This window comes from Mercenaria mercenaria, chromosome 7 (genome assembly GCF_021730395.1).
Source record: "Mercenaria mercenaria strain notata chromosome 7, MADL_Memer_1, whole genome shotgun sequence".
NCBI classification, from domain to species: Eukaryota; Metazoa; Mollusca; class Bivalvia; order Venerida; family Veneridae; genus Mercenaria; species Mercenaria mercenaria.
The window spans coordinates 47374334-47390147 of record NC_069367.1 but is presented as its reverse complement, the minus strand read 5'-3'; the positions used below and the strand labels follow the sequence as shown (position 1 = coordinate 47390147).

Below are 15814 nucleotides of genomic sequence, written 5' to 3'. Positions count from 1 at the left end.
TTGCGACTCTGTAAATCACCGGGGCTACGTGAAATAAAATACAAAATCTACAAATTACTAAAATGCTTGTTGTTAGTTTTCCATCAAACAATGTCTGATATTCCTGTAACTGTCCTGACAATTTCACGGAAATATCTTCGGTAGTTTTAAAATCATAGAAAAAAGGCTACTGGTAGCGTTAACAAAGTTTTAAAGTGTATATTCCATTCATTAGGTCGCGGTAAACAATATCGAGGTGTTCTAAGCGTCTAAGAAGAGATGATCTTGGGAAACATTATTTTTTCTATTCTATGTGTTCTATTCTATGAAATATTCCAATTATTTTCAGCGGAAATTATATATACAGTCTAACGAATAAACAATGTCTTCCATTTTTCGTTTTGCATAAGATAATTGTTTGGAAACGCCCACTGAACTTTTGATTGGCTACACAATACACGATTCACGATTAGGTAGGGTTTGGTTGGTAACACGATTAAACGGTTCACGCTACACTTGGCGCAGTAGCGATTAGAAACGCATAAACGGGAAACAAACACGCAGTTGCCACTGTAACTCTGTTATAATTCAATAGATTGTCGCAAGTTTTTCTTACTCAGGCGATAGAAGGGTATAGTATATTGAGGCGTTCACGGTTGATTGTCATTAATTTCAGATATCAAAGGTCATGAAAATCATAATAAATGTATACTTCTTGGGAATAAGGTTAGATGGTCTATCTTCCAGAAATCAAGCGCATGTATAGCTACAAATCGTCAGCAAAAACATGTTTCAGTAATATACTTGAAAACTTCATTTACTAGATGCGCAATATGAAGAAAATAATCACAATATAAACTACCTAACATGATGCGTATAAATAGTCTGTCAAACAAACCAATGAAATTACCAGTATTTAGAAATTAAGTGTAGAATAATTGCCGTAAACCTTGGATGTCATGATATGTTCTCTTAATCTAAATGCATGCAAACGACGTGACACTGAATAAAATCTATTCCGAACTACAGAAAAAGACACAACATGCATTTTGCATACTTATACACTTATCAATTAAATGTGCATAAAATATTTGCGTCTAAGTCAAAACTTACGATGGAAAGAGATTTTCATTTATTCTTTAACAAGTGGCAAACAAACTATCAATTGAATCCCTGCAACATTTGAAATTTTTACCCCTGAAATCAAAACCCTTTCTGTCCATTTAAAGTCATCAAATTTGTTCTGATCATAAAAACCTCCAACCAAACATTATAATTTTACAAGAATATCATGAACCGGAATAAACATTATATCATATGCGGAGTTAAAATTTTAATAAACTTCAAAATTCGAATGAAAACAAATTCGTTTGCACTAACTGGACAAAAAATAACAGACAATGTCTAAAGAGTTAAGTATCCTTAAATCAAAAGTCAAGTATTAAATTTTTCACATATATTTAAACTTCCGCCGAACGTGTACAGTAAAACGATACAAGACCATGTACGAATAAAAGCTGATAAAATATGTTATACTAACGTCAGTTGTGAACACTATAAGTGTGTTATTCATATATCCTCTATCCCGTAAAGCATCAGTTATATTACCAACCGCATCATCTAGTGCTGATACCATCCCTACAGGAAGCAATCAAGCATGTAATACTTATTCATGGTGTGAACAAATGTTCTCCAGTTATATTTAAACAGTATTAATTAATATATCATGTACATAAATTACATACATGCAATAAAGTTTACAATCAAAATAATGTAAAGGATATGAAATCAAGCTTTCATCGAAAACTTATACTAATTAATTTCCTTGACAGTAAAAAATGTAAGGATAGGGTGTAACAAAAATATTGTTTTTGTCTAGTTACCTGTTAGTTTAAAATCGATTTATGGTTTTTTAGCTAGATAAATATGAAATTTTTAAGATTGGTTGAGAAATGCTGCTTAGTGCCAAGAATGTGCTGCATGTGGCCAGTTCGCGCAAATGGTCTCCCGCGTGCGAAAGCGTTAGAATGGCTTCGAGGTATCGATATAATGCTGCACTTTAGCGAAGACAGATATATTCTGATTCTTTCTTTGGTGTTCTTTTTCAAACAGTAAGTTCTGGTGGGTGCACAAGGTTATTTATTCAACTCAGGAGCAATTTTCTTTCTGGTTTATAAATCGGACATGATAAAAGGTAGTAATTTGCTGTTTCTACTTCACCGCATGTACAATTATGACTTTTTGAAATTGATTTACGAAAAAGGTCATGATTTAGGGAACTACCACTTCTTGATAGGTAAAGCGGTGGGGGTTTAGATGCGTTACTATTTAAGCGGTAAGAAAGGACTTGTGAAGAAGGAGGGTTAAGGTACATGATTAACTTGAGGAAATGTCATTGTTCATTTTATAGAATAGTATAAGTTTATGTTTCTTTCTTCTGCCAGAGACTGTTTCCAATTTTCAGATCGTCTACTACCAGATATAAATTTGTGTCATTGGCGAATAATCGAATGTTAAATTTAGTGTCTTTAACAATGTCGTTTATGTAATTGAGAAAAAGGAGAGGCCAGAGGATCGAGCCCTGCGGCACCCTGGCCTTTACGTTCCTGATTTTTGAATTCGAGGTTTGTAAGATTATGCGTTGTTTTTTGTATTTGTTTCTATATTCACATGTATGATGTAAACCACTGTAAGAGAGTATCCTTTTTCCAAATGACGACAATTTATGTATTAATCAAAGGTGCCAAACACGGTCAAACGCTTTTGAAATGTCGCAAAATCTATTCGTGTCTCCTTGCCATCATCAAGAGCCTTGCAAATATTATTATTATAGATATAAACTAACTGATTTCTTGTAGAGTCTCCACGGGTGAATCCGGACTGAAATGGACTAAGTAAATTTTGATTTATTAAATGATTATAAACATGTTTGTGTAAACAATGTTCCATTAACTTTTGTTCCCCAGCTTTTAAAAACATCAAATACAATGGTATATGTACTGCCTGAATATTTTTTCTGCATGTGAATGACACACACATTGTCATTTAGGACAGATATTGGTAGTTTCGTCAGCGGAAATGATGATTCAGCCTTAGACAAGATGTAATTTTGAATTACATATTTGAATGAAAAATACATACCGCAATAGGTTTTTCTTGTGGAGGAGCTGATATTTTGATAAATGTTTTCATATTGTTTAGGAACCTGAAAATAGAATAAGTCTATAGCTTCCTAACAATATACATAAAAGTAGGCTATAAATTTTGATTAAACCAAAATTAAAAAGATAGTAACCTAACAATGCATGGTATTATAAAAAGAAAAAGCCCGTTTGTGACTGCAGACCGCAGGGTCGGGCAAACTTAACCTTATTATTCCATTCATTTATCTCTGCGTTCCTTTCAACCCGCCCAGTATACCTACACTAGTACCGTCTGCAGATTTTAGCCTGTCACATCCACACCTTTGGGTTGATCTACCTCAGTCTCGAAATGCATGGAAGATGAACCAGATGTAGTGGACGTGTTTGACTTGAGGCTTGCTTAGAGCGTTCAGACACACAAAGTCCTACTTCTGTCAGACGAATGTAATAATACGAAAGATTTTGGCCGCGTTTTGATCGTGTTTTGGCAGCTTTATGGTAGTAGCTCTATAGTGTATATCATTCATTAATAAAACAAAAAAAAACAAAAGTAAGAAAGCAAATATATCATGAAATTTGGGATTTGAAATTTAAAATTGAAAATGACTGGTGTTCATTCTGCCTTCGATTATTGAATTTTAACACTGTACAATAAATCAGTTGAACTGTACCTAATCCTGTAAGAGGTTTATGGGAAAAAACAATAAAAGCTGTCCAATACACTTGTTCTGTCTTGATATTATATGAATTTATAATGTACTGATGACTGATAAGTAGGAGTTTTTATTTGATTAATACGTTTGGAAGAGGTAATCGAAGTGGATCAAACTTTATATTAACCACATAATGTACCCAATGGGTTCCAGTGTCAACAAAGTCCTCTAAATTGATTATTTTAAGATTTTTCAACTAAATACACCTGCAACGTTTTTAGTGTTTTACTGTTTAACCCTTCGTTCAATTTCAAAGATGCTTTATTTTGAAAAAATTTACCAGACTTGAATGATTGTGTTTGCTGACTAGGTGTTAAATATAGCCCTGTCCTAACGGTTTGTTGACCCAAGTACTTGCTTAACCACTGAATGCACCAACACCCAATGGAACCCATATTTTTGAAGAAATTCTTGTAATCACTGACAGACTAGCAAGCACGCTCAAAAATCCTCAGCTTTGATCTTGACTTTCCATTTGTTTTTTTTTTGTTTTTGTTTTTTTCATGTTAATTTCTAATACCTTATTGTGTTAAATTTGTTAAAAATGTAGAATAGTTACCATCCAATGGTTCATATTTCAATTTCAAGGTATGTGGGATTTTATCATTATAAGCTTATTGCTTATTGTTTCTTTGTCCATCTGTTAAATTTACTTCATATTGAATGCAACTAATACATATCAGGGGCCGTATTCATAAAGCATCTTAAGTATAGGTATAAGAAATTGATTATTTACTTAAGTATTACTTAGGTTAGAAATTTATTTTACTTAAGTATATTTGTTATTCATAAAACAACTTAATCAGTAATTCTTGTTTTTTTATTGTGGACGAAAACATTAAAAAAACAAGAGGACCATGATGGTCCTGAATCGCTCACCTGTTCCCACATGACCCAGTTTTGAGTATGACGTCGTTTTTTTTCTATAATTTGACATAGTGACCTAGTTTTTGAGCTCATGTGACCCAGTTTTGAACTTGACCTAGATATCATCAAGATAAAATTTCTGACCAATTTTCATGAAGATCCATTGAAAAATATGGATTATGAAATATTTTTTTAATTTTAGGCCTACTGACCTAGCTTTTGATCGCAGTTGACCCAGTTTCAAACTTGAACTAGATACCATCAAGATGAACATTCAGACCAACTTTCATACAGATCCCATGAAAAGTATGGCCTCTAGAGAGGTCACAAGGTTTTTTTATTATTTGACCTACTGACTTAGTTTTTGATGGCACGTAACCCAGTTTCAAACTTGACCTAGATATCATCAAGATGAACATTCTGACCAATTTTCATGAAGATCCTTTCAAGGGTATGGCCTCTAGAGAGGTCACAAGGTTTTTCTATTTTAAGACCTACTGACCTAGTTTTTGATCGCAGTTGACCCAGTTTCAAACTTAACCTATATATCATCAAGATAAACATTCAGACCAACTTTCATACAGATCCCATGAAAAAATTGACCTATAGAGAGGTCATTTTTTTTTTCATTATTTGACCTACTGACCTACTTTTTGAGGACACGTGACCCACTTTCAAACTTGACCTAGATATCATCAAGATGAACATTCTGACCAATTTTTATGAAGATCCATTCACAAGTATGGCCTCTAGAGAGGTCACAAGGTTTTTCTATTTTTTGACCAACTGACCTAGTTTTTGACCGCACGTAACCCAGTTTCGAACTTGACCTAGATATCATCAAGACGAACATTCAGACTAACTTTCATACAGATCCCAAGAAAAAAAAGCCTTTAGATAGGTCACAATGTTTTTCTATTATTTGACCTACTGACCTAGTTTTTGAAGGCACGTTACCCAGTTTCGAACTTGACCTAGATATCATCAAGCTGAACGTTCTAGCCAATTTTTATGAAGATTTTTTGAAATATATGGCCTCTAGAGAGGTCACAAGGTTTTTCTATTTTTAGACCTACTGACCTAGTTTTTGAAGGCACGTGACCCAGTTTCAAACTTGATCTAGATATCATCAAGGTAAATATTCTGACCAATTTTCATGAAGATCTTTGAAATATATGGCCTCTAGAGAGGTCACAAGGTTTTTCTATTTTTAGACCTACTGACCTAGTTTTTGATGACACACGTGACCTAGTTTCGAACTTGGCCTAGATATTATGAAGTTGAACATTCTGACCAATTTTCATGAGGTCACAAGGTTTTTATATTTTTAGACCTACTGACCTAGTTTTTGACCGCACGTGACCCAGTTTCGAACTTTACCTAGATATTATCAAGGTTAACATTCTGACTAATTTTCATGAAGATTCATTCACAAGTATTGCCTCTAGAGGGGTCACAAAGTTTTTCCATTATTTGACCTACTGACCTAGTTTTTGATGGCACGTAACCCAGTTTCAAACTTGAACTAGATATCATCAAGATAAACGTTCTGACCAATTTTCATGAAAATTTTGTGTAATATTTGGCTTCTAGAGAGGTCACAAAGTTTTTCTATTTTTAGACCTACTGACCTAGTTTTTGAAGGCACGTGATCCAGTTTCAAACTTGACCTAGATATCACCGAGATAAACATTCTGACCAACTTTCATGAAGATCTTATAGAAATATGTGGCCTCTAGAGAGGTCACAAGGTTTTTCTATTTTTAGACCTCCTGACCTAGTTTTTGATCGCACGTAACCCAGTTTCAAACTTGACCTAGATATTATCGAGGTAAACATTCTAACCAATTTTTATAAAGATCCATTTTCAAGTATGACCTCTAGAGAGGTCACAAGGTTTTTCTATTTTTAGACCTACTGACCTAATTTTTGACCGCACGTGACCCAGTTTCGAATTTTTTCTAGAAATCATCAAGTTGAACAATCAGACCAACTTTCATACAGATCCCATGAAAAATGTGGCCTTTAGTGAGGTCACAATGTTTTTCTATTATTTGACCTACTGACCTACTTTTTGAAGACACGTAACCCAGTTTCGAACTTGGCCTATATATCATCAAGGTAAACATTCTGACCAATTTTCATGAAGATCTTGTGAAATATGTGGCCTCTAGAGAGGTCACAAGGTTTTTCTATTTTTAAACCTACTGACCTAGTTTTTGACGGCACGTGACCCAGTTTCGAATTTTTCCTAGATGTCATCAAGATGAACATTCTGTCCAACTTTCATAAAGATACCACAAAAAATGTGACCTCTAGAGTGGTCACAAGCAAAAGTTTACGGACGCACGCACGACGGACGGCGGACGCCGCGCGATCACAAATGCTCACCTTGTCACTTTGTGACAGGTGAGCTAACAACATTAATTTCAGACAGATACAACATGCACAATTATGTTTAAAGTGCTTTTATCTGAAAACAACACTTTAATCGTACTCACCACGCTATTTTATTTTCTGACTTAAGTCATTTCTTACGTATCTTAAGTTTTAGCTGTTTTATGACTAGAACTTAAGCTTTTACTTAGACTTAGGTTGAAAAAACCACAAACTTAAGTAAAATCTTAAACTTAAGTCAAAACTTATACTTAAGATGCTTTATGAATACGGCCCCAGGTCTGTTTTTATATAATCAATTAAAAGTTCGTTTCCAATAGTATTCAATTGTACTGCGTTTTATTTATAACTGTTTACAGATATTAGCTCCTAGAACAGTATTTCATTTAACTTTGTATGCAATATGCTAAGGATCTACTGCAATTCAAATTCAAACTCAAAATCTGATATATTTAAAAGCCTTTTATTATTTTGTCATTTTGTGTGTTGTAATAATTACTAACATTATTATTAAGTCTTGACATGATTGTATATTCTACCTAAAGACAAAAACACAGATATCAACTTCGAGACGACAAGAGGCCAATGTATAAACATTATTATCTACATTACCTTTAAACATATAAATTAAAAGAGGAATACCTCTATGTGTTACTCTTATTAGGTGGTCTTTGTAAATATACAAAGACGTGCTTTGGGTCTATTTCACTGACAGTAATTCTGAAAGTCAGGTCTCTTTGTTCCCTATCTTGTGATTTTGTTACCATTTTTCGAAGGTATTTTGACTGACTATCCTTCATGTATATTTGAGAAATTAAATTATAACCGTTAGCATTAAATATTAGTCTGGAACCCAAAATTTCAATTTTGTAACAATAACCCGCTCCTTGTCTGAAAATTAATTCACCATCGTTTGTTATTGGACTGTAATTTGACTTGGGAGTAGCATATTGCTTTCAAAACCCTGATAACAAGAATAATCATATCATGGAATTTTAACATTAAACTCATGACAATGTTGAAATAATAACTTCCTACTAGCGAAACCTTGATTATGCCCGCTTTTATCGTTTCAACATTTAGCAGTGGCGGTTTTATCTAAATGATTGAGTCCATTTGTACCAGTTGATTGTACATAATCTCTAGATAATTCAACTATGTTTCTATATTTGCCACTTTATACAAATTATTACAATTATATACAGAATTTCTCCATTTAAGTTTATAACAAATCTATCAATTATTGAAGCCGCATTATTGATGAAAGCGATTTAATCTGCATCAGTATTATCATTACCGTCAGCAAGTTTGTTGATATACTTATTGACCTTACTTCGAAATTACCATTAAATCAATCGAAATATACACTTTATCATTAGTTGTAAAGTGATATCCACATTGTTTATGCTAAACATTATTTGCAAAGTTGGATATTGAAGCAGTATCTATTTGCATAGGTGTTTGTTCGTATTTTTCACAATACTTTTTTATCTAAACATGTAAATATATACATGTATATATATAAAAAAAGGGTTTTAAGGAAATAGCCAAATCCTTTTGAGCTTGTATATTTGATTTATTCCTCAACCGGTTTCAAAAAATATCATCAGAAGGGTTACAAACAATATGGCGTCCTTTGACGTCGTCAATAGAAACAAGGTACGTCACTGTTAAATAAACGACGTCTAATTAACTAACGAATAAAATTGACGTGACGTCGTTGTAAAACATATCTGTCAGGTATGATTTTATGTTTGTCTATTTAGTGAAGGTTTAAGCTGCCTTATAAACATTATTTCTCGTTGTTTTCTACTGACTATACTGTCCGTGAACATTTTGAAAAATGGAAATATTCTATATTTCGGGAACTTAGCTCCCGCACAAACGTCAATATGTTCGCTTACGTAAAGTACCCTTTTGGTGGCGTCTCGGATGTGTTGGTTGTGTAAGGTCACTCTGTTTCGAAGATTTGAAGTTTCACCGATGTATTCTTGTTGACATCCCTGGCACTGAATGACATATATTACGTTTTTTTTACATCGCAGCATATTGATTGGTTCACCTTGAATATCTTTCCGCATTTAAATGTGTATGAGTCTCCTTCTATAATATGCTTGCACAGACCACATTTTGAGTTGTTGCATTTACTTACTACTGGTTTTCTGATGTTTTCGGTAAATTTTGCTTTTGTTAATATCTTTTTAAGATTTGGTGGTTGTCTTTTACTTTTAATAATTTTGAAATTTGAGAGGACTTTTTTCATCCATGGGTCTCGATGTAGAATATTTAAATCATGTCTGATTTGTCCAAATATTTCAGGGTTGAGTGGGTTAAAGGTGCTGACGTATCGTATGGTATCTAGCAGTGGTGATTTGGTAGCTTCTGATAATATTTCTTCACGGTTTAGTTCTTTTGCTTCTTGAATTCCTGCTGTAATTAAAATGTCTGGATATTTCTGGATCTGTAGGTACTTTTTCAGTTCCTCGAATCTTTTCATAAGTGTTGCTTCATTGGATACTATGAGTTTAAGACGTCTAGCCAGTGAGAATGGTATACTGACTTTGGTGTGTTTCGGATGGCATGACTGGAACAGTAGGTACGTTTTGCTGTCAGTAGGTTTGTAATAGATGTCAGTTTCTATATATTCACCATGTTTAATAACCATGCAATCCAAAAACGTTCATTACTGTACTCTATTGTAAATTTTATATGCTCGTTCAGGCTGTTTAATATTTGAAGAAGGAGGTCTAGTTCTAATTTAGATTTATTCCAAAGGATGAAACAGTCATCTAAAAATCTTTTCCACATTTGTATGAACATTTCCATGTATTCTGTTCCGAAAGTTTGTTCAATCTGCTTGTACAACTTTTGTTCTAAGTATCCTATTACGAGTGTGGCATATGTTGGCGCGAACTTGGTCCCCATTGCAGTTCCTTTGATTTGTTTGTAATATTTATCATTGAAGGTAAATGTGTTATTTTCCAAGATAAAGTTCACTGATTTTATAATGAAGTCTTTTGTAAATCTGTTCGGTATTTCTTCAGGGTGTTTGTCCAGCCAGTAAATTATCGCTTCTTCTCCCAGTGTGTGCGTGATATTGGAGTAAAGAGATTCAACGTCGAAGGAAGCAATGATAGTGTTTGGATCTGTGTGTTTAGGTAACTGTTTAAGGAAGTCAGTTGTATCTCTCAAAAAACTCTGCACATGTTTATATATATCGGAAAAAAGATTAATAGAGATGCCATTATTTTTTACATATTTAATAATTCTAATCCAGTTATTTAATCTTTTTTCCGCTATTGAATATCCGTATTGCCAATCAATATATATATATATATATAGTAGAGAGAATTTATAAGAACTAAATCACCACCACAGTATACCAGACCAATTACGGCAAAGCGCCTAGCAGTACAAACGAACACGCACATGCCACAGCAAGTCCACTAACCCAATAACATTAGTTTCGATGCTGTTTTATATACGGGCCCGAATTGTACTACACATTCGTACTGGTTCAACATTTGCATATATATACTCAAATCTCTGTTTTCATGTCTCACAAATCAATAGTGACATTTTAGTCTTTTTAACTGAGTGGGACCAGATAAGCTATATTTTCTCTCTCTGAAAGTTGACTGGATCTCGAGGATACAGTGAACATATATGAGCCGTGCCATGAGAAAACCAACATAGTGGGTTTGCGACCAGCATGGATCCAGACCAGCATGCGCATCCGCTAACAGTTTCTCTGATTGCAATAGGCTTTGAAAGCGAACAGCATTGATCCTGACCAGACTACGCGGATGCGCAGCCTGGTCTGGATCCATGCTGGTCGCAATCTCACTATGTTGGTTTTCTCATGGCACGGCTCATATATAGATAATTTGCATAAAGGGATATAATTATATTCAGAACAGTTGACTTTCCCATACGTGAGATCCGCTAGGATACAAGTTCGTATTATAAATTATTATATAGTAGAGAGAATTTATACGAAATCTCTGTTTTCATGTCTCACAAATCAGTAGTGATAGTAGATATATATATAAAAGTTCAATTTCCAAGGAAAAACAGCAGCACACTACTGAGTTTTTTCAATAATTTTACTTCTTCACTGCAAGCGCTTTCAATTGTATATATCTTCAGGCAGTTTACATTTTGAAATATTACAATGCCGTAACGTCATAACCAAAAAAATACGGGAAATTATGGATATTGTAAAAAGAAAGAATTACTCAAATAACCCACTAGTTCTTTTTGACAAAAGTGATACTTAAGCATATATCAAATTAGCATCAAACATTAAAGGGAGATAATAAAATTTAAAGATACAACTGTATTAAAGGAAGGAAAAGATATAAAAAAATTAAAAACAAAGCACTGGTTGTACACAGTTTATAACATTAATTCTTAAACAATTATGAAACTATGACCAGTATTATTCACAGTGTTATAGTAAATGAACAAGCATATATATATGAAAATTCAGAATTACCTATTATTAAACACGATTTTAAAGTCGGTAGGTTTTTAGGACGGGTCGATATTTATCCCAACACCGTGCCAATTGTATTGTTTTTAATCCCCGTACCCTACCCGTACCGTACATCAGTATTCGTGAACTATAGGTTTTGTTCGGAGAATGGCGGAAACCTACATCATTCTAAGCTTTCAAAATACTTCAGAAACACGTAAAATCCGCTTATTAAGAAATCTGTCGTTTGATAATTTGAATTATCTCTAGGTCACTCGCTCAAATACTGAAAGAGTTTCGGTAGAATTTATCGAGAAGCCTTAAACCTGCACAAATCAAACTTAGTGGGGTGATTGGCTGAATGGAGTTGATCACCCCTATTGTTCTTAAGATCAATATGTTAAAGGTAAAGGATGCAGCAGCCGAAATACTGAGAGAAAAAAACAGTTTCTTCAGTCACACTTTATTCCAGATTTAATCAGGTGAGCGATCAATGGTCATCTTGTTAACTATCTTTGCCTCAAGCTGTGGACAAATAAAGATTACTGTCAAGAGTTTGGCTGAATATATGCCCTTGTTTGAAATAAAAATTGATTACGTATTTCGTATCAATCTCGTTGTAATTTGATTTAAGCCAAATCTAATATGGAAACCTATTATTTTGTTTTTGTTTTAGATTAGGTAGGCATAATCATATGGCGACTTTCCAGCTTTAATGGTGGAGGAAGACCCCATGTGCCCCTCCGTGCATTATTTCATCACGAGCGGGCACCTGGGTAGAACCTTCCGTAAGCCAGCTGAATGGCTTCCTCGCATGAAGAATTCAACGCCCCGAGTGAGGCTCGAACCCACATCGATGAGGGGCAAGTGATTTGAAGTCAGCGACCTTAACCACTCGGCCACGGAGGCCCCTAACATGATCTTGTAATACAGAACATTTCATCAAAATCTATTATTGGGAAAAAAAACAAAGCGTCTTTAAGTCTCCGCAGTATATGTTTGCATAAGTGTTTGTTCGTATCTTTCAAAATACTTTTTTATCTCAACAGTTATTTAGATATTCTTGTTAAAAAATGTGGAAATAATATAACGACGGACTTGTACTGAAAATCTACTGACACACGTAACAACTTGAACTTTAATTCCTGCCACCCAAAATACACTAAGGTTAATATACCTTATAACTTAGCTTCAAGAATAGTCACAATAGTGAAAGATAAACAGTTACAAGAAAGTCGAATTTCAGAATTAAGGTTGAAACAAAACTATCCGGAAGAAATTATTAAGCACGGAAAATCAAAAGCGAAATCAAAAGGACCTATCGCAACGAATGATCGCGAAAATAATATATTAAAATATATCTATAATGTCATTCCATTTGTAACAGCTTTAAACCCACGTAATTAGAACATGTCAACAGCAATACAAACATGCAAAGCAATGCTACAGAACAGTGACATGATGAAAAGTGTTTTGCAACAGAAAAGAATAATTAATAGTAAAAGGTAACCTAAAAACCTAAAAACTTAAAACGCATTCTATCGAAATCGAAATTTGATATTGTGGAAAATATCGCGACTGTAGCTAAATGTAATCTGAGAAGCAGGTGTAAGACGTGTCCAGATTTGCTAGAAGGAGACTCAATTTAATTTTCAAATGGTAGAACGTTTACTGTTAAACAGAGTATGAATTGTATTTCAAAAAATGTTATTTATTCCATCATCTGCGCGAAATGCGAACAATTTTACATCGGTCAAACAAAGAATGAACTGTGCCGACGAATGACACTACACAGACAACAAACTAATAACGACGAATTACGTATTCTGAAAGTGAATAAACATATCCATCAATGCACTTGTTGGAAGTTTAATATATACTTTGCGTCATTGAAAAGTTACCACTTAATATATACCTCTTTACTTGTTTATACAATATCTACGTCACTTTTTCATGGCCTTTGCGCGGACTATTACTCAAAGACCCTGTCTGATCATGTCTCCTAACCTATTTCATGACAGTCAGGTGAGAACAGCACATACGACATGAAAGTTAGGCTTCAATAATAGCAATGAACTGATGGCGTTGATCGTGCCTTTAACGTGGCATTCTTAGCAAGGATATTCTGGATTTTTTTTAACGTATTACTTTGACTGTAGTCTAACTTTTAAGTGTGATGAATGATTTGTGATAGAATTTTCGTACATGTCGACATTGCTTGAAAAAAGTCATTTTGCAATTTCAGCCCGTGCCTCAAATGGAGTTATTCGAATTTGACAAATCTTTACACCAGTGACGTCTCAATTGCGTCAGAAATGTAGTCTTGTTATGCTTTTAACACAGTCTAGTGCGATTTTTAAAATATAAGGGCCATTAGGGTGATAACTGTTCAGTGACGTTGAGTATATTTAATCTAATATCTTTGATCAAATGTTAATTTGACAAAAATACCCGAGACTTCTAATTCTTGAACTTCCCTTCCTGTCCGAGCAACATGCATCAGATCACAATGAATGTAAATTGCGTCTATAGGATTAGTAATACTTGGCATAAACAGACCCCAAGCCAGAAAACATCATGAGTGGATACCAACATTTCAAAAATGTTTAAATCAAATTCTACTCTGATAGGCGATACAGTCAAATCAACATCGAAATCATCGCTGGCTATTTATATGTCCCTGATATTATTATTGATATTTGTGTAGCTGTAAGATTCATTTGAAAAGTACAACATCTTCCCGCTATTTAACATTACTGTAACAGATTCGTTTGTTGTCATATTCTTCACTGATATTATGCCAATAATAAGGCAAAGTATTCATATTATAAAAAAAAAATTAACATAATTTTAATTTTATTTTCTAAATCCAAAGGACGACTGAATGCAACTGTAATCTTGCTTGGGGGTATTCTTATCATTTATAGTTGCTTCAGAACTTGAACTTTTTGTTTCATTTATAAATATTTTATAAGTATAAATACATGTTACATAAAATATTAATGTTCTTTTGGTGACTTGTTTTATATTTTAATAACTCATTTACTATGTCTTGTACCTTGATTTTTTATTGTTATTCTCAGCATCAATAAAACTCCAAATTGTTCCCAATTCCTCAATTAATTTACGAGGATCAGAAGAACAAATATCATCTCCTCTAAATTTACATTAGCCTATGAGCCAGAAGGGGTTTTGCTCCCCCTTCAGGGGGGAATTTTGTGGACTAATTTTTTGTTTTTGTTTTTTGGAAACCCCAATGTGTAATGAACATTTTGGCCTAAGGTTTGCAACTGGCGAGCGTGTAACCACACTTTAAAATACGTTACCCTTAAAACCTATAATGTTTTTCATCAATATTTAAAGACAAATGGTACCATTATGTTAGTTAATCATTTCAAGTTTGCATATGTTATTTCAAGGTGTATACTAGATGCTGCAAATTCATTACATTTTGATGCCTAAAATGTAATGTTAAAGAAGAAAGATATCGAAAAACGATACGTTACCCTAAAAAGCAAACATCATTTGACATAAAGTTTTTTACTGCAAATTTAGATGACCAGGTAATCAAAAAAAACAAAATAATCATTAAAAAGCTCAAAGTTCACCAAAAATTATGATATATAGATTGCCAGTATAAGTTAAGAGAAAGCTAATTTTCAGCAATTCCTAAAATGTAACATCTTTCTTCCAAAATGTGTTATTTTCAATCATACATAATTCAAACAATTTTTTCTTTAAAATGTTCATATCAATTACATATTAACATTCTTTAGTTACATATAATTTCAATACTTATTTATTTATTAACAAGCCTCTAACTTGTAAGATATGCTACTTCGAATTCTACATTACATTTTACGTAACCAAACATACAAATTATAGTTTATATCTTCAGTTCTTTAAAACATACTTGATCAGTTGAAAAAAAAATACAATACAATTCCGTTCTTAACAGTACAGTTTTGCATATTAAACTGTAGGTTTAAAGGGCAAGGCAATGTTGTTTTGATGTTAACTCAGTCTGCTAGGATTTCTTTAATCATTTAAAGAAGTAAAAGTCAAAATCGACTTAGAAATGAGTAAGTTATGAGCATTTAAATATTTGATCAAAAATGGCCGCCATTTTGTTTCCATGGCAATAAAAAACAAAATGGCGAATGTAATAAATTTCTAGACACATATTTGAATTGGATTTACTTATTTCTATAAAATATTTTCTCTATTTTGTAAGCTAT

At 33.4% G+C, this 15814-nt stretch overlaps 1 protein-coding gene across 2 annotated transcripts in view; it reads right to left on the bottom strand.

Moving 5' to 3' along the window:
* LOC123554240 (arylsulfatase B-like) overlaps positions 1-15814 on the bottom strand; it is a 114751-nt gene that overhangs the window by 39113 nt on the left and 59824 nt on the right. For both annotated transcript variants that reach the window (XM_053548342.1, XM_045344237.2), the window contains exons 8-9: positions 3121-3184; positions 1520-1617 (exon numbers count right to left, since the gene is read on the bottom strand). In XM_053548342.1, the coding sequence (XP_053404317.1) occupies positions 1520-1617; positions 3121-3184 (162 nt within the window). The remainder of the gene's footprint in view (positions 1-1519; positions 1618-3120; positions 3185-15814) is intronic.